The sequence below is a fragment of the Larus michahellis genome, chromosome 18, assembly GCF_964199755.1.
Source record: "Larus michahellis chromosome 18, bLarMic1.1, whole genome shotgun sequence".
Classification (NCBI taxonomy): Eukaryota; Metazoa; Chordata; class Aves; order Charadriiformes; family Laridae; genus Larus; species Larus michahellis.
The window spans coordinates 175,260-189,952 of NC_133913.1; the positions used below are offsets into that span (position 1 = coordinate 175,260).

The 14,693-nt window shown below is 65.4% G+C and overlaps 2 protein-coding genes across 2 annotated transcripts; one reads left to right on the plus strand and one right to left on the minus strand.

Annotated features, from left to right (window-relative positions):
* Positions 1–1,944: 1,944 nt before the first annotated feature.
* Positions 1,945–5,870, plus strand: DLX3 (distal-less homeobox 3). Its single transcript, XM_074562183.1, has 3 exons — positions 1,945–2,263; positions 2,633–2,823; positions 4,559–5,870. The coding sequence occupies exons 1-3, from the start codon at positions 1,945–1,947 to the stop codon at positions 4,898–4,900; spliced, it is 852 nt and encodes a 283-aa protein (XP_074418284.1). The 3' UTR covers positions 4,901–5,870.
* Positions 5,871–11,498: 5,628 nt separating this feature from the next.
* DLX4 (distal-less homeobox 4) lies at positions 11,499–14,281 on the minus strand. Its single transcript, XM_074562540.1, has 3 exons — positions 13,990–14,281; positions 12,594–12,787; positions 11,499–11,750 (listed from the first exon to the last, which is right to left on the minus strand). The coding sequence occupies exons 1-3, from the start codon at positions 14,279–14,281 to the stop codon at positions 11,499–11,501; spliced, it is 738 nt and encodes a 245-aa protein (XP_074418641.1).
* Positions 14,282–14,693: the final 412 nt, after the last annotated feature.

Here is a 14,693-nt window from a genome sequence, read left to right on the forward strand (position 1 = left end):
CACCAGTGCCTCCCAGTCCCAAACTGGTTCCGGACTGCACAGACCTGCTCCCTGTTTGCGCCCCGCTCCCCAGCTGCCTTCCCCGGCCCGCAGCTCCCCAACCGGCTTTTCCTGCTGGAGAAACCCTCTCCCAGGAGGAGCCAGCTCTGGTGACAGTCCGGCCGGAGGGACAGCCAGGCTGGGGACCCGGGGATGTCCCAGCGGCTCCTCCGGGACCTTGGGAAACCTCCCCAGGGAGGCCCCCGCAGAGCTCCGAGCGGGACAGGCGGCAGGGCTGGGCTTGACCCAGACATTTCCGTCCCCTCCGAATTAATTCCTCAAATCTCAAATTACATTTCCCAGGCGGGGAGGCGAGTCTGTGCCGTCACGCACTGCTTCTGGGTCACGCGTTTGCCGTGTCCCGGCTGCTTCCCTCTGGAACTGATCCCGAGCTCTATCTATTTCTATTATTTCTATTCCTCTTCCTCTTCCCCTTCCCGGTTTCTATTTCTCCTAACCCTATCCCTATCCCTATTCCTCTTTTTACCCCATGCCTATTCCTAATTTCTATTTCTATTTCTCCTATTCCTAATCCTGCTTCTAATTTATATTTCTATTCTTCCTATTCCAATTCCATTATTTCTATTTCCATTCTGTTCGCGTTTTTGATGATTTTTTCCCACTTCGCGCCCCGGCGGTGGCGGCAGGGCCGGGACTCGAACCCGGGATCCCGCGATTGGCGCAGATCCCCGCTGCGGCCGTCAGGTGGCGCCATTGCACCGCGCTGCGCCGCTGGCAGGGCGGGGGGTCGGGGGGGGCAACCCCGGGGGGGGACCCACGGGGGGGGGCAGGAGGGGAAAAGCCCCGGCCAGGCTTAAGGATCCGCCCCCCCGCAGCCCCCCCAGGGGTAAGGACCTGCCAGCAGGGGCAGAGACACCCCCTCCCAAAATAAAAGTACCCCCTCCCAAAGGGCCCCCCCTCCCCAGGTGCGGGGTGGAGGGGGTGGCTGGGCACAACCCTGCGAGTGTCCGGGGGTGGCAGGGGGTGGCCCCGGGTGGGGTGACGCTGCTGGGGGGTCTTAGGGCAGCAGGGGGGGATGTCAGGACTAGCGGTGGGAGGGGCACAGAACTCGGGGGGGGTGTGTGTGTGTGTGTCCCCAGAACCCCACGAGGCAGGTGGAGGATGGCAAGTTTTGGGCTACGTGAGGGTCTCCTGCTCCGTGAGGCTGGGGGGGCTCTGCCTTGGGGACGGTGTTGAACTGGGAGACGCTGGCGACTGTTGGGAGAAAATGGGGGGGCAGAGCAGGGGGGTCTAAAACATACCCCCGCAGCCCCAAGCCCGGATCCATCCTACTCCCTAACCCCAACCCTTCCTCTCCCCCACCCCCCAGCAAACACCCCCCCACTCTGCTCCCCCTCCAAATCCCCCCGCAGCACCAAGAGTCCCGAGGGGGAGGGGGGGGGCACCAATCCCCTTGCAAAAAATCCGTCCGTCCCCCCCACCAGGTAGCACGGTGTCCCCAGAAGCCCTTCCAGCCGCTCCCCCTCACTGCTCCTGCACCCAGGAGCCTGCGATCTTTATTTATTCCTTCTCCCTCCTTCACCCACTCTTTGTTGTTTCTTGAGAGAGGGAAAGAAGGGGGGGGGGAAAGAAAGAGTAAAAAAAACACAGAGAGAGAGAGAGAGAGAGGAGGCAGGAGCCTGTTTTGCCTCCCAGGCAATATTTCTGGAGCCAATCGGAATGCGCACCCACCCTGCCCTGCTCCCTAATTAAAGGCTTTAAGCAGGCGGCCGGGGCTGGAGGTTTGGGCACAGTCTCTTGGTTGCTCCTCGCAAGAGCCGCTGCGGAGAAGCCGGCTCTGGGCACGCCAGGCCTGACGCCGGGTAGCCGGAGCCGCCAGGTTGGGGGGTCCCCAGCCAGGCGGGCAGGTCCCCCCACCCCACCCCACCCACCCCGGTTCCAGCGATGAGCGGCTCTTTCGACAAGAAGCTCTCCAGCATCCTCACCGACCTCTCGGGCTCGCTCAGCTGCCATGCCGCCTCCAAGGACTCTCCCACCTTACCCGAGTCCTCCGTCACCGATCTGGGCTACTACACCGGCCAGCATGACTACTACTCGGGCCAGTCCTACAGCCAGCCCGTGAGCCACTACCCTTACCACCAGTTCAACCTCAATGGCATCGGCGCCGCCGGCACCTACTCGCCCAAATCCGACTATTCCTACAGCCCTTCCTACCGGCAGTACAGCCACTTCAGGGACCAGCAGCTCCCAGCCCAAGAAGCAGGTAGGACGCTGGGGAGAGAGGGGCTGTATCCATCCCGCTCATCCCTTGGGATTGCGGCAGGACCTTCGCCAAGTTGCCCCCCTCTAAGAGTCCCCCAAGTTGGGGACGGGGTGGCCAAGGGGGTGTTGTCCCCGCTGAAGGATGGGGGGGGTGTTGGGACGGGGCTGAGTCCCCTCCAGCATCCCCGGTGCTGCTGGGGGGGATGCAGCGGGATGGAGCTGCGCTGGATGTGGCCATCCTGGGGAAAGCCCCGGGGGACGGGGCAGTGCCACCACGCCACGCGGGATGACCCTGAGCTGGAAGGGAAGGGGGTGTCGGCACCGGGGTCCCTTCACCATCACCGGCCTCACACCTCCGCTCTCTGCCCAGTGTCGGTGAAGGAGGAGCCGGAGCCGGAGGTGCGGATGGTCAACGGGAAACCCAAGAAGATCCGCAAGCCCCGCACCATCTACTCCAGTTACCAGCTGGCGGCTCTGCAACGCCGCTTCCAGAAAGCCCAGTACCTGGCGCTGCCCGAACGGGCCGAACTGGCCGCCCAGCTGGGGCTCACCCAGACCCAGGTAAGGGCTGAGCCCCCCGACACCTCCCACCACCCCAGTTCCCAGCTACGGGCGGCAGGGATCGGCGAGAGGGGGAGCCAGAGCTGCCCCCCGCCATTGCAAAACCCCAATCGGTGGGGATTTGGGAGGGGGCTCCGTTTGCAGCTGGATGGTGAGAGGTGGGGGGGCCTGGGGGTCCCTGGGGATGCGTGGTCCCTGCTGCTCGCGGGTGCAGGGGTCCCTGCTGCTGGATTTCCCTGCGCGGAGCAGATCCGGGCTGCCAGGGAGAAGGCGGAGGGGAGGGAAGGAGCAGAGAGAGGGGACAGACCCCAGCCATGCCCCGCTCCCGGGTTTCGGGGTGCATCCCGCCCCCTCCGGAGCCAGCCACGTCCCAGACCGTGCTCTGCCCCGCTGCCCGGGAAGCTGAATCCTGCCCCGGCGCATGGCAGCGTCCTGGGTCAGCAACGCACCCGGCCTCCTGGGAACATGGGACACTAAATTCCAGCTGGGACGGGACACACGGGACGGGACACACGGGACAGGGTGCTTGGGACGGGGTGCTCGGGACACCCCATCCCAGCAGCAGGTCCTGGCCCCGCGTCCAGCCGGAGCGCGGGGACCTGGGGGACGGAACCTGGGGCTCCCCTTGGGTCCGTCCCCCCGGCACTGCGTCTCCCCCATCCTGCTTGGTCCAGGCAGGGAGAAAGGAATCTGGGACAGGAGCCACATCCCGCCCCAGGACCCTGCGCTGGGGGTGACGCTTTAGCCCGGACTGGAAGAACCGGGATGGGCGCCTTGGGCTTCTCCTCCCCACGAGCCACCCAGATTTGGGGCTAAACCCTGGCTTTTGGGTTGTTCCTGGCATGGGGACAAATCGTCCCCCGCCGACCTGTTGGTGTGAGGGCGAGCAGGTTGTCACCGCTGTCACCGCAGCGCGTGACTCCCCCGCACCCCGTCCCGTCCCCGGCGCCCTCCCTGCCTGCGGGCCGGCGCCGGCGCCCTTGTGCCGCCCTTGGTGCGGCGCTCCCCGGCACCCGGCCTTCCTCCTCCTCCCTTGGGCGATGAAGCAATCGGGGACAACTCGGCAAAGGGCTGACGGAGCGCGTCACCCGCTCCCAGAGGGACATCCTGTTTGGGTGACAACCACCACCCCCCCTCCACCCCTTCCCCGGGGGCCAAGGGTGTCCAGCGCCGCCGCCTCACCCAGCACCGGGGACGCTCCCGACGCCCGGCGTGCCGTGATGCATGGCGTGACAGGCTGCCCACGACACCCATGTCCCGGGGGGGGCTGCCCACGATGGACCGCGTCCCCGGGGCCCCCATGACACCCGTATCACGGGTGCCTTCCCACGGTGCGTGGTGTGTCCCGGTTCCCCGTGACACCCTCATCCCGGGTGCCTTCCCGCGATGCGCCCTGTGGCTGGGGTCCCCATGACACCCATGTCCCGGGGGGCTTCCTGCGATACACCGTGTGGGGGGGGGTCCCCATGGTGCTCATATCCTGGGTGCTTTCCCGCGGTGCACGGTGTGTCCAGGCTCTCTGTGACAGCCATGTCCCTTGTGTCCCTTCCCACCTTGCATCGTATTTCTGGGGTCTCCGTGGCACCCACGTCCCTTGTCCCTTCCCGCGTGCCTGGCGTTCCCGCGTCACCCCCATCCCGCCTCCCCTTCCCGCGACCCCCGTGCGCCCCGTTCAAACCCGAGCATCCCCTTTTGGTGGCGGGGCGCTGACCCCCCCCTCTCCCTCCCTTTCCAGGTGAAGATCTGGTTCCAGAACCGCCGCTCCAAGTTCAAGAAGCTCTACAAGAACGGCGAGGTGCCGCTGGAGCACAGCCCCAACAACAGCGACTCCATGGCCTGCAACTCCCCCCCCTCCCCGGCCGTCTGGGACAGTAACTCGCACGGCAGCGCGACGGGCCGGACCCCGCTCCCGCAGCCGCTCCCCTACAGCTCTTCCCCCGGCTTTTTGGAGGAGCACAACCCCTGGTATCACCCCCAGACCCTCAGCGGACCCCACGGACCCCACCAGCCGCCGCCGGCCACCACGATGCATCACACCTCCCCGGGGCCACCCCCCAACACCGGCGCCGTCTATTAACAGCGAGAGAAAGGAACGAGAGACAGTGGCAGAACTCCTTTGCCTCCTTTTTTTTCCCCCCTACTTTTTGGTTTTTCTTCTTTTTTTTTTTTTAAAAAAAAAAGGACACCCATGTACACGCACCCCTAGATATACGCTTACATATCCTCTCCTCTCCGGGCTCATCTCAGGAACAAGAGGACTGCAAAGGTTAAATTCGGAATCTCCCGGCCCAGGGCAGGCGAGGAAAAAGGTGGAGAATTCTTCTTATTGCATTTTGTTTTTCTTTTTTCCATCACCCCCTAATAAAAACGGCCCCCGAGGAGCCACGTCCCGCCAGGGGGTCCCTCACCAGAGCTTTGCTTCTTGGGGCCACCCCCATGAGCTGCTTTGGGGGGCGGCCGTGACACCCCCCCCCGAGTGCGGGTGGGCACCCAGGAAGGGTGCGAGGGGCACCCGCGTCCCGGTCGGGATGGAGCCCGTGGGGACGAGGACAGACAGTGGGTGTCCATCGCCGATGCCGGAGGAGCGGGATGTGCGTCGCGCTGGCGGCACCCGAAATCCGGGGACTGGGAGCAGTTTGGGGGCCCACAGACACCCCACGGGAACAAACCGGGACCCCCCCAGTGCGGCCGCTTCTGTGGCAGCTTCGCAGGAATCGCCCGGGACGATGCTCACACAATAAGGTGGTTATTTAAAAATAAAAAATAAAAAGTTGGGGGGGGGGTGGGGAGAGAAAATATTTTAATATTTAAACAGTTTGGGAATGGCTTAAGTTATTTTTTAAAGAGAAAAATTGTGCTAATGTCCGTTTTCTAACAGTGCCTCCATCTGCGTCATTTAAGCTAACGGCAAAGCAAAATGCCTATTTTTTAAATAAATCGACAACACATTTTAAAGAAAAAAAAAAAAAACTCTTTACTATTTTTTAAGAGAGTGATGCTATTTTTTTAAAAGCAGAAAGTGCAGTTTTAAGAAGTGTTCATATGTGTTGTACAGTCCCGAGGATCTTATTTATGTTGCCTTATATAAATAGGGGTGTACGGGGGAAAAAAGAGAGTGTACATAAGGTTCATTTGTATAAAGTTGATCCAAACCAAACTGGTTTTGGTCTCGTTTTTTCTTTGCTTTTTTTTTTTTTTAAGAAAAAAAAAAAAGAAGCCCTGGTTGATGGGAGCCCCCGCTACGGCTGGGGGCTGCCTCCGAGCGTCCTGTGCTGCTTTCCTGGTCTATAAATGTTAATAAAAGCACTTTGAATTTGAAGGCTCCAAACACCATTTTTTGGGAGGTTTTCAGTGGAGCTCAGGAGTTTTCTGCCTCGGGAAACGTGGAGTTAAACCCCCGCGTCCCCTGCACCCCATTTTTTGGGGTACAACTGGGGGGCGGTGGGGGACTGGGGCTGGCACCGGGCGATGGGCAGGGGCTCACCCCGCGTCCCGCTTTGCCCCGCTGAGAGGGAATTTGGGGAGGGACAACTTTATTCCTGGTTTGCCGAGTCTTCCCTGAACTCCCGCAGAGACCTGGCGCTTGCCTCCCGCTCCTCTTGCTGGGAACCAGTCAGCTCCCGGCTGTGCAAACTGGGAGGGTGGCCGGGCTGCCCCGGTGTCCCCTTTGGGGACACACCATGAGTGACGGGACCCCCACCAAGGCACCGACCCTGCAGGACCGACACTCGCTGCCACTGCGGAGACGGTGGCTTTCCCATCGGCGTTACGGGGCTGGGAGGGCTCGAGTGACCCAAAGACACCCCCCCAGACACAGGGGACGGTGACAGGGACTGGGGCTGAACTGTGCTGGTCCCCCTGCCCCACTGTCCCCACTGTCACTGGCATCGTCTCACGGGTGGGAGCGTGGCCAAGGGTCACCCATCCTGGTGCTGTCCCCACCGAGCCGTGCTGGGGACGGGGGACCTGCCCTGGTCCCCGGCATCGAGTCGCCGATGACTGTGGGGGGTCCCCCAGCCCCCCGCGCTGCATCCAGCTCTCCGTGGGGTGGCCCCAGGGATGGTCCCTCTGCGCTGACCGGGGACACCCCCAGCACCGAGGGGTGCTGTCACAGCTGGGACACATCCCAGTGTCCCTATGTCCCCCCTTTCCATGGCCACGTCCACGTGGGGCCAACCCGGGGATTTTGGGTTTCCCCAAATCCCCCCACGGGCTGCACCCGCCAGCTCCCCATCCCCATCCCCCGTGCCACCATCGGGACCCCGGGCATCCCCCTGTGGTACCTGCATGACCGGGCAGGTTGCAAAGAATCAAGGGGTGCTGTGAGCCCCCCCGTCCCCCAGGGCTCGGGGTTGGGGCTGGGGTCGGAGGGGGGGAGCAGCTGCCCCGGAGCGGGGCAGACGCACTGGAGACGGGGGGTTGTTCCTGGGGGGAGGCTGCCAGCAAGAGCGAGGGGGAGGCGGGTTGGGAGAGGAGGAAACCGAGCGGCATTGCCTGGAGTGAGAAGCACGGCATGAGCTGGTGCGGGGTTATTTTATTTATTTTTTAATTTTTTAACATTTTTTTTGGGGGGGGGAGGGAAAAAAAATAGAAAGACGGCAGATTACATACCCGTGGATTATATAAATGCTGGGTGCATCACTGCCTGCAGACAGGCGCTAACCCTGCTCCCCTCCAGCAGCCCTGCCTGCAAGCCGGGCTGCCCCGGCAGCCTGTGCCACCAGCCCCGACGCTGCGGGGATGGGCACGGGGGAAGACACAGTGCACGTGTAGCCCCCCTGTCCCTCCTGTCCCACTCCTCTGTCCCCGCCACAGAGCACGTCCCGGAGCCCACGTGGGGCTGGGGGTTGCCAGGGGTCGCAGCACCCACAGCCCATGGGGTGGGTGCCAGGAGCCCCCTGCACCTGCCCGAGGAGCCGCGGCAGAGCCAGGCACAGCCCCTCTCGGCTGCCTTCCCCCTCCTCTTCCTCACTCAGATCCATCTCCAACAGCCCGGGGGGGGTCACCACCAGCATCACCTGCAGCTCTTCCAGCCCAGAGGTGGCCAAGACCCCCCAGGGCTCCCCAAAAGGGGCTGCTGGACCCCAACATCCCTCGCCAAGGCCACTCCGCCTGCCAGCGGCTGTGGCCCCGGCATGCTCCCGAAAGAGAATGGGGCACGAGAGCCAGAGGCAGGACCCCCCTGGGGTGGGGACATCACCCCATCACCCCATTCCTCCCAGCATCCCTCACCCAGCCCTGGCAGAGCAATAAAATCACCATCCTTCGTTATCCCTGTTATCCCAGTTACCCCTTGCCGGCACCGGGAATGGAAAGTGGCACCGGCCGGTACCGGTGGGGATGCTGGGGACACCCAGCCCCTTGCGGGGGATTTTGGCAGTGGCTACGGATAGGGTGAGGGCTCAGATGTGGTTTCTACCCCGTTGTGGGTCCAAGCTGTGGGGCAGCAATGCCCAGTGTCCTCCCCCGGCTCTGCCCCACGCGCGCAAGCCCCGGCGCGCAGCCCCCCAGCGTGGCACACGTTTCCTGCCCCATTGCGACACGCCGCTTCCAGCCGCTTGCGTCACGCCGCTGCCAGCACAAAGCGCGGGGGCAGCTGCCCACCCACGGCCCGGCCCGGCATCCACCTTCGTCCCCTCCCCAGCTCTTGGCCAACCTGGCACGTGGCAGCAGGAGCCGAGGAGCGACGCCGGGCAGCCACGGCATCGCCGCCAGACAGGGTTCCATCACTGTTGTCAGTGCTGGAAAATAGGATGGTGGCCTCGGGGACCTCTCTGCTCCCTGTCGGGGTCTGTGTCCCATCACCCTGCCCGGGCTGGGGATGGGAAGGGGACAGCAAGTACCCCCCGCTGCTGCCCAAACCCGCCCTGGCAATTTGAGGGGGGCCGGCTGGGTTTCCAGCTGAGCTGGTGGAGGGAAGAGGGACCCAAACAAGCCCAGGGACATCCCTGTCCCCCAGTGGGATTTCTCCCATCCAGGGGGTTGAACTCCACCAGAACGGGGTGTCTGGGGGCTCTTGGCCTTTTCTGAGTGTCCTCAACCAGGCGGGGAAGAGCCAAGAGTGGGTTCGGCGATGCCGTGCTGGCAATGCCACCCCTCTCCCGGGGTGCAGAGGAAAGCGGGGTCACCGCCTGGTTTGGCTGCAGAGAAAGGGGCAAAGCAGCCCCCAGACCCTCTCCTCAGGGCACAGGACCCCCTCCCTGTTCCCATCCCCATCCCAGAGGAGCATCCCGAGCAGGACCCGAGCACAGGTGGGTGGCAGCGGGGACGGGGCTCCCCTGAGATGGGCTGGAGCGGGAATTTCCCTGCGCCCAAGGGTGCCCGAACTGGGATCTGATCCCACGCGTCAGGGCAGGAGGGGTCAGCGGCGGCTCTCCCGTGTATGTGGTGGGGGGAGCCCTGGGCAAAGGCGTCCGCGTCCCCCCCCCCGGTGAGGTCGGGGCGCCAGCCGCCGTCCCGGTGGCACTGCCAGCGCTGGGCGGGCTGGATCGCGGCCCCGGGAGCCGAGGGCTGCTGCCTCCCTCCCGCTGCAAGACGGGACCTGCGAGCGGCTCTGGCTGCAGGTCCTTGGCAGCACATCCATCGGGAAAGCCGAGCGGGCGCCGCAGCCTCTGCCTCCTGCTTCCCCCATCACGCCAGAGCCTGTGCCCCCCCAGCACGCCATGCCACCGAGCCCCCTCCAACCCCACTGCCAGCTCTGCTGGGGTCACCCCAAACGCACAGGACCAGGATGGCACCCAGCAACCAGCTCCTCCATGGCAGCACCCCGAGTCATCCAAGAGCCCTTCGCAGCTGGGACCACACCAGGTTTCAGCCCCTTTCCACAGCTGGGGGGTAATTCCTGCAGAAGAGTCACACTTTCCAGCCCAATGCCCCTGCCCAGAGTAAATCCCACCCGTGAGGAGCTGTTTTTTCCCCAGTCTCTGGATGAGAAATTCTCCTTTCCTCCAACGTCGTGCAAAGTAAATCCATCCGCCTCCCTAAAGCCTTGGAGGGGGGGACAGGCTCCATCGCTCAGGGAAAATAAAGCCAGCCTTGCCCTGCACAGACCCCTGCTTCTGCCAAACTCGTCCCCAGGTGTGGACACCATCCACCCATGCAGGGGACACCACGTCTTGGCCCCTGTCCGCAATTTGTCCTGGCCACGGTGTCCCTCAGGGTGTCCCCAGCCCGTGGGCTCCACGTCCTCCCCATGCCATCGCTGCAAGGTGCCCATGGCCGTCACAGGACACAGCGGGGGACAACCACCCCCACATCCCGGCAGGGTCACTGCCAGCACCCCAAACCTCTCGGCCGAGGGATCGGACCCTGGTGCACGCCATTCCCACACTCGGCACCTGGTCTCCATCCCTGCCCATGTCTCCCGCTATCGATCAATTGCTCAAAAACCCGACTCTGCGGGTGGGAGCCAAGGTCTCGGAAAAACTCTGGCCCCGCGCGCTGCTGAAGGCGCAAAGCAAACAGAGCCGCGCGTGGCATCACGGCATCGCTCCCTCCCCGGTCCTGCCGGCTGGGGTGGGAAACAGGGTCCCCGGGGCAGGTGGTGACCCTCGGCGAGGGGGGAAATACAAGGTGGGAATATCCAGAGTGAGGAGCACGGCGTGTTCGTGCAGCAGAGCAAACCTCGGTACAAGCTCCCTGCGCCAGCAAATCTCTGCGGGGGAGAGCCCCAGCGCGGGTCTTGTCCCCCTGGTGGGTGACAAACACCGAGCAGGATTGGTAAAACCCAGAAATAAGGATAATGCATTTTCTAGCCAGGTTCTGGCCTCTGAAAAGCACAAAGGGAGCGTTTATTCTGCAGGTCAAAGCCGCAGCTGAAAAATATCCCCCTTCTCCCAGAGCCCCCTGGCTCCTGGGGCCAGGGACTGACGGCGGCTGCTGGAGAGTGGGGCAGACACCCCCGGCTCGACCCCCCCCAGCCTGCCCCCCCCTCCCACCCCTATTAAGGGAGAGATCTTCAACAGCTCCAAATTGCCTGTAATTACCCCGAGGAGGCGGCGAGAAGCCCCTCACCCAGGGGCCTGGGCCCACAATTACTATAATTGTGCCTCCATTTCGGGGGAGCGATCGCATGGCTGGAAATAACGGCAGGTCCCGCACAGATGTTTGGGAGGGGACACAGCCCCATCCTCCCGTTCCAGTGCCCCCATCCCCGTGGGGCTGTTTTCCCGGGAGATTTTGGAGACGGGAGCCTCCAAGGACCGGGACCGAAGCGTCTCCCCCAAATCGGGGACAGACCCCCCCCAAAGGAGAAGCAGTCATTACTTTACAAGTGTATAGCCTATTTATAAAGGGGGGGGGAACACATACAATAACAGACCGTATTTATAAATAAAGCCAGGCCGGGGAGGTCCAGGGACCCCCAGCCCCTCTCGGGCCCCCCCCGCCCCATGTCCATGAACGGAGGGACCCGGGGCTGCGGCTGGAGGCCAAGTCCTGTCCCACCGGGACGTCGCGCCGGAGCTGTCTCACTTCAGGCCACAATGGAGCAGGCGATCCCCCGGTCCCTGCAGACCGCGGTTGCCTTCCTCCTCCTCCTCTTCCTCCATCTCCATTCGCTGGGGTCCCCCAGGGCTTCGCTGGGCTCCCCGGTCCCTTGGGGGGGGCAGCAGCAGAGCATCCTCCCCCCCTCGCTGGCCCTCCCGGAGCCAGCGGGTGCTGGAGCCATGGCAGCGTCACATCATGGGGGCCCGGGGGATGGCGTCCTGCGGGTGCGGCTGGTACCAGGCTCCGAAGCTGTTGATGTAGCTGCTGGGGGCCAGGGGGGGCCCTTTGCCCGGCATGGGGATGTCCCAGAGCGGGGGGACGTTGGGGGAGCAGGGGGAGAGGGAGGTGGCGGTGTGGAGGTGCTCCCCGTCGGGCGCGCTGGAGCCCTGCTTCATGATCTTCTTGTACTTGGAGCGCTTGTTCTGGAACCAGATCTTCACCTGCGGGAGGGAGCGCACGGTGAGTGCGGAGGATGGGGTCTGTGGCCAATGTTCTCCCTCCTAGACCCCCAGCATCAATAATTCCAGACCCCTCTGGCATCCCCCCATCTACGCCTGCCCTCTTCTGGGGGCACAGCCGATTCTGTGGGGGTCTGTGAGATAAGCCGGGCTCTGAGCCCAACCCCTTACAAGCCACCAGAGACTCCACTAAAGGCAGCAGGAGGAGAATGTGGGAAGAGGCACAGGGAGCCCAGACAGACGGGGAGCGAGCCAGGAGCCCCCAACCGCGCACATCCCCCTGTATCCCCACGTTCTCCCCCCACTCCAGCTCGGGCTGTGCCCCCCCCAGCCCTGCTGGGTGCCGGGGCTGGGCCGGGGTGCGGCGCGGTGGGGCCCGCTGCGCTGGGGTGGTGGCCCCGCTCATTCCTCCCCACGGTCCCCCCCGCGCTGCCGGCAGGTTCCCACTTGCCTCCTCTTCCCCGGCTTTATGAGCTCGCTTCGCCCCCGGCTCCGGGCTGCACCGCTGCCGCCTGCCTGTCTCTCCCCATCGCCTTCAAAAACCCACTCGCCCCGTCCCGCGGCCCTGGGCCGCCCAACGCCGGGGCACGGCCGGGCCGGCAGCCAGGCTCCGGGGCTGGGAAAGTCCCGGTGCCGCTGGGAGGTGTGAGCCGGAGCGCCCCGAACCCGAGCCCCGGGGGCCCACCGGCGCCAGGCTCCCCAGCCGCAGCACGGCACGGCTCGGCACGCTTCCAGTTGCACCCCGGCATCGTGACGCAGCCTGAAATCCGGAGTCGCTCCCGAGCAGGAGCCCCCCCCACCATTGTCCCCTCTCAGGGGCCATACCTGGGTCTGGGTGAGCCCCAGCTGGGCCGCCAGCTCCGCACGCTCCGGCAGCGCCAGGTACTGGGTCTGCTGGAAGCGCTGGTTGAGGGCTTGCAGCTGCAGGCTGGAGTAGATGGTGCGGGGCTTGCGCAGCTTCTTCCCTTTGCCGTTGATGCGCAGCTCCCCGTTGGTGACGGCCGGGGGCTTCTCATGCTCTGGGGGGCGGGAGAGGAGCAGGGAGTTGGTTAAACCAACGCGCTGGGAGGTTAAAAAAAACCCAAACCACCAACCCCCCCAAACCATCCCACCCCGGCCCTGGGGGCTGCAGTGGGTTTTGGTTTTTGGAGGTTAGTTTTGGAGGGGGGGAGAAATAAGTAGGGGGGGTGCTGCTTTTGCCAGGCTGGTTTGATTAAGTCCCAGGTAAAGCAAAGGGGAACCAGGAGGAGGAAGGGAGGGATGGGATTATTCATCCAATATCATTATACAAGCCCAAAAGCGGGCAGGCCACAGGCCCATCTGCCATGCAACCATTGGAGGGGGCCAGGCAGGGCCCCACGGGGTGACGGAGGGGGTAGGAGGACAGACACCCCTGTCCCGGGGGCCCTTGCTATGGGCACACTGCTCTCCGGGGCTGCAGCGAGCCCCCCGGCAGCCCCTCGCTTGAGGTCCGTGCCCCCCTCCCCATCCCCGCTCCGTGCCTTTGAGCATCCCTGGGTCCATCCTGGGCCACGTGGCTTGTGCGGGGCAGAAGCCCAGTGGGGACAAGGTGGTCCCCAGCTCAGCAGCACAGGGCTGACGGTGGCGAGTGTGTCTGTGTGCCCACGTACATCCCACACATAGTCTGCTCTGGCCACAGCCCCCCGGAGCTGGCGAGGGGCCGACAGGGCCTCAGCCGGGCTCAAGACCCCTCCTGGGGGCTGCTTCTCTCTGGGGGGGCTCAGCTTGCAGTTTCCTGCATCAGCTTTTGGGGAAAACAGTGGGGCGCAGGGATGCGATGGGGCAGGGAGCTGAGATCAGAGCATGGTGGCTGTGGGGCAGAGGGGAGAGTCCGTCCCGCCCGGGCAGGCACAGGGCGCAGGGTACGGGCAGCTGGGGGTCTCAGGGTGCGGGATGCGGGCAGCCGGGGCTCTGGTGCTCCCCATCCCCGAGGCTTCTTGCAACCACGCAGCCGCCCATCCGCACGGGGCTCCGGGCGCTCCGGGTGCGGGGGGACACCGCCCCCGGCCCCCGCGGGGCCCCTCGGGGACCTCCCCGCCGGGTCGAGCCCCGCGTCGCCGCTGCCCCGACGGGCCGGCGCTGCCCCCAACCCGCTTCCGACGGCTCCGTCCCGGCGCTTCCCGGTGGATCCCCGCCGCTGCCGGCCGGGAGGGTGCCCGGGGGCGGGCGTGCAGCGCCGAGCGCCCCGCGCCCACCTTACCTGCGTCCTGCAGCCTGGAGCCGTGGGCCAGCCCGGCCGGGGGATGCTGGGCGCCGGGGGGCGGGTAGGGCAGGTAGGGACCCCCGTGGGGCGGCGGGGGGGCACCGCCGGTGTAGGGGTAGGGCCCGGGCCGGCCGTAGGAGGCGAAGGGCGGCGGGTCGTGCTGGGGGTGGCCGGCGGGGTGGAGGCCGTGCAGCGGGTAGTGCGGCGGCGAGGGGTGACCGAGCTCCAGGAAAGCGGCTTTGGAGGGATCGGGCCCCAGCAGGCTCTCGGCCACGGAGCTCATGGTCATGGTGGGCCGGGCCGGGCCGGGCCGGGGCGGGCAGCCCCCGGAGCCCGCAGTGCCGCGCCGAGCCCCCGCCGCCCCCCGACGGGCTCCGCGCTGCCGCACGGCGGCCCCGCGCCCGGGGGATCCCCTGCCCGCCCCGCCCCGCCCCGCCAGGCCACGCCCGCGATGACGTCACGCCCCCGGGGCACCCCCCCCCCCCCCCCCCGGTTACCCCCCGCACCCCTCGGGGGCAGCCCCCTCTCTGTGTCCCCCCGCCCCGGGGTTCCCCCCCCCCCCGCCCCCGTCTCTGACCCGGCCCGGAGCAACGTGTCCCCTCCCCGGAGGCGACCCCCGGCGTGGGGACACCCCGACCCCCCGTGTGCTGGCTGAACGTCCCCGGGGGGTCCTGACCCACGCGCTCCTGGCCGTGTGGGGT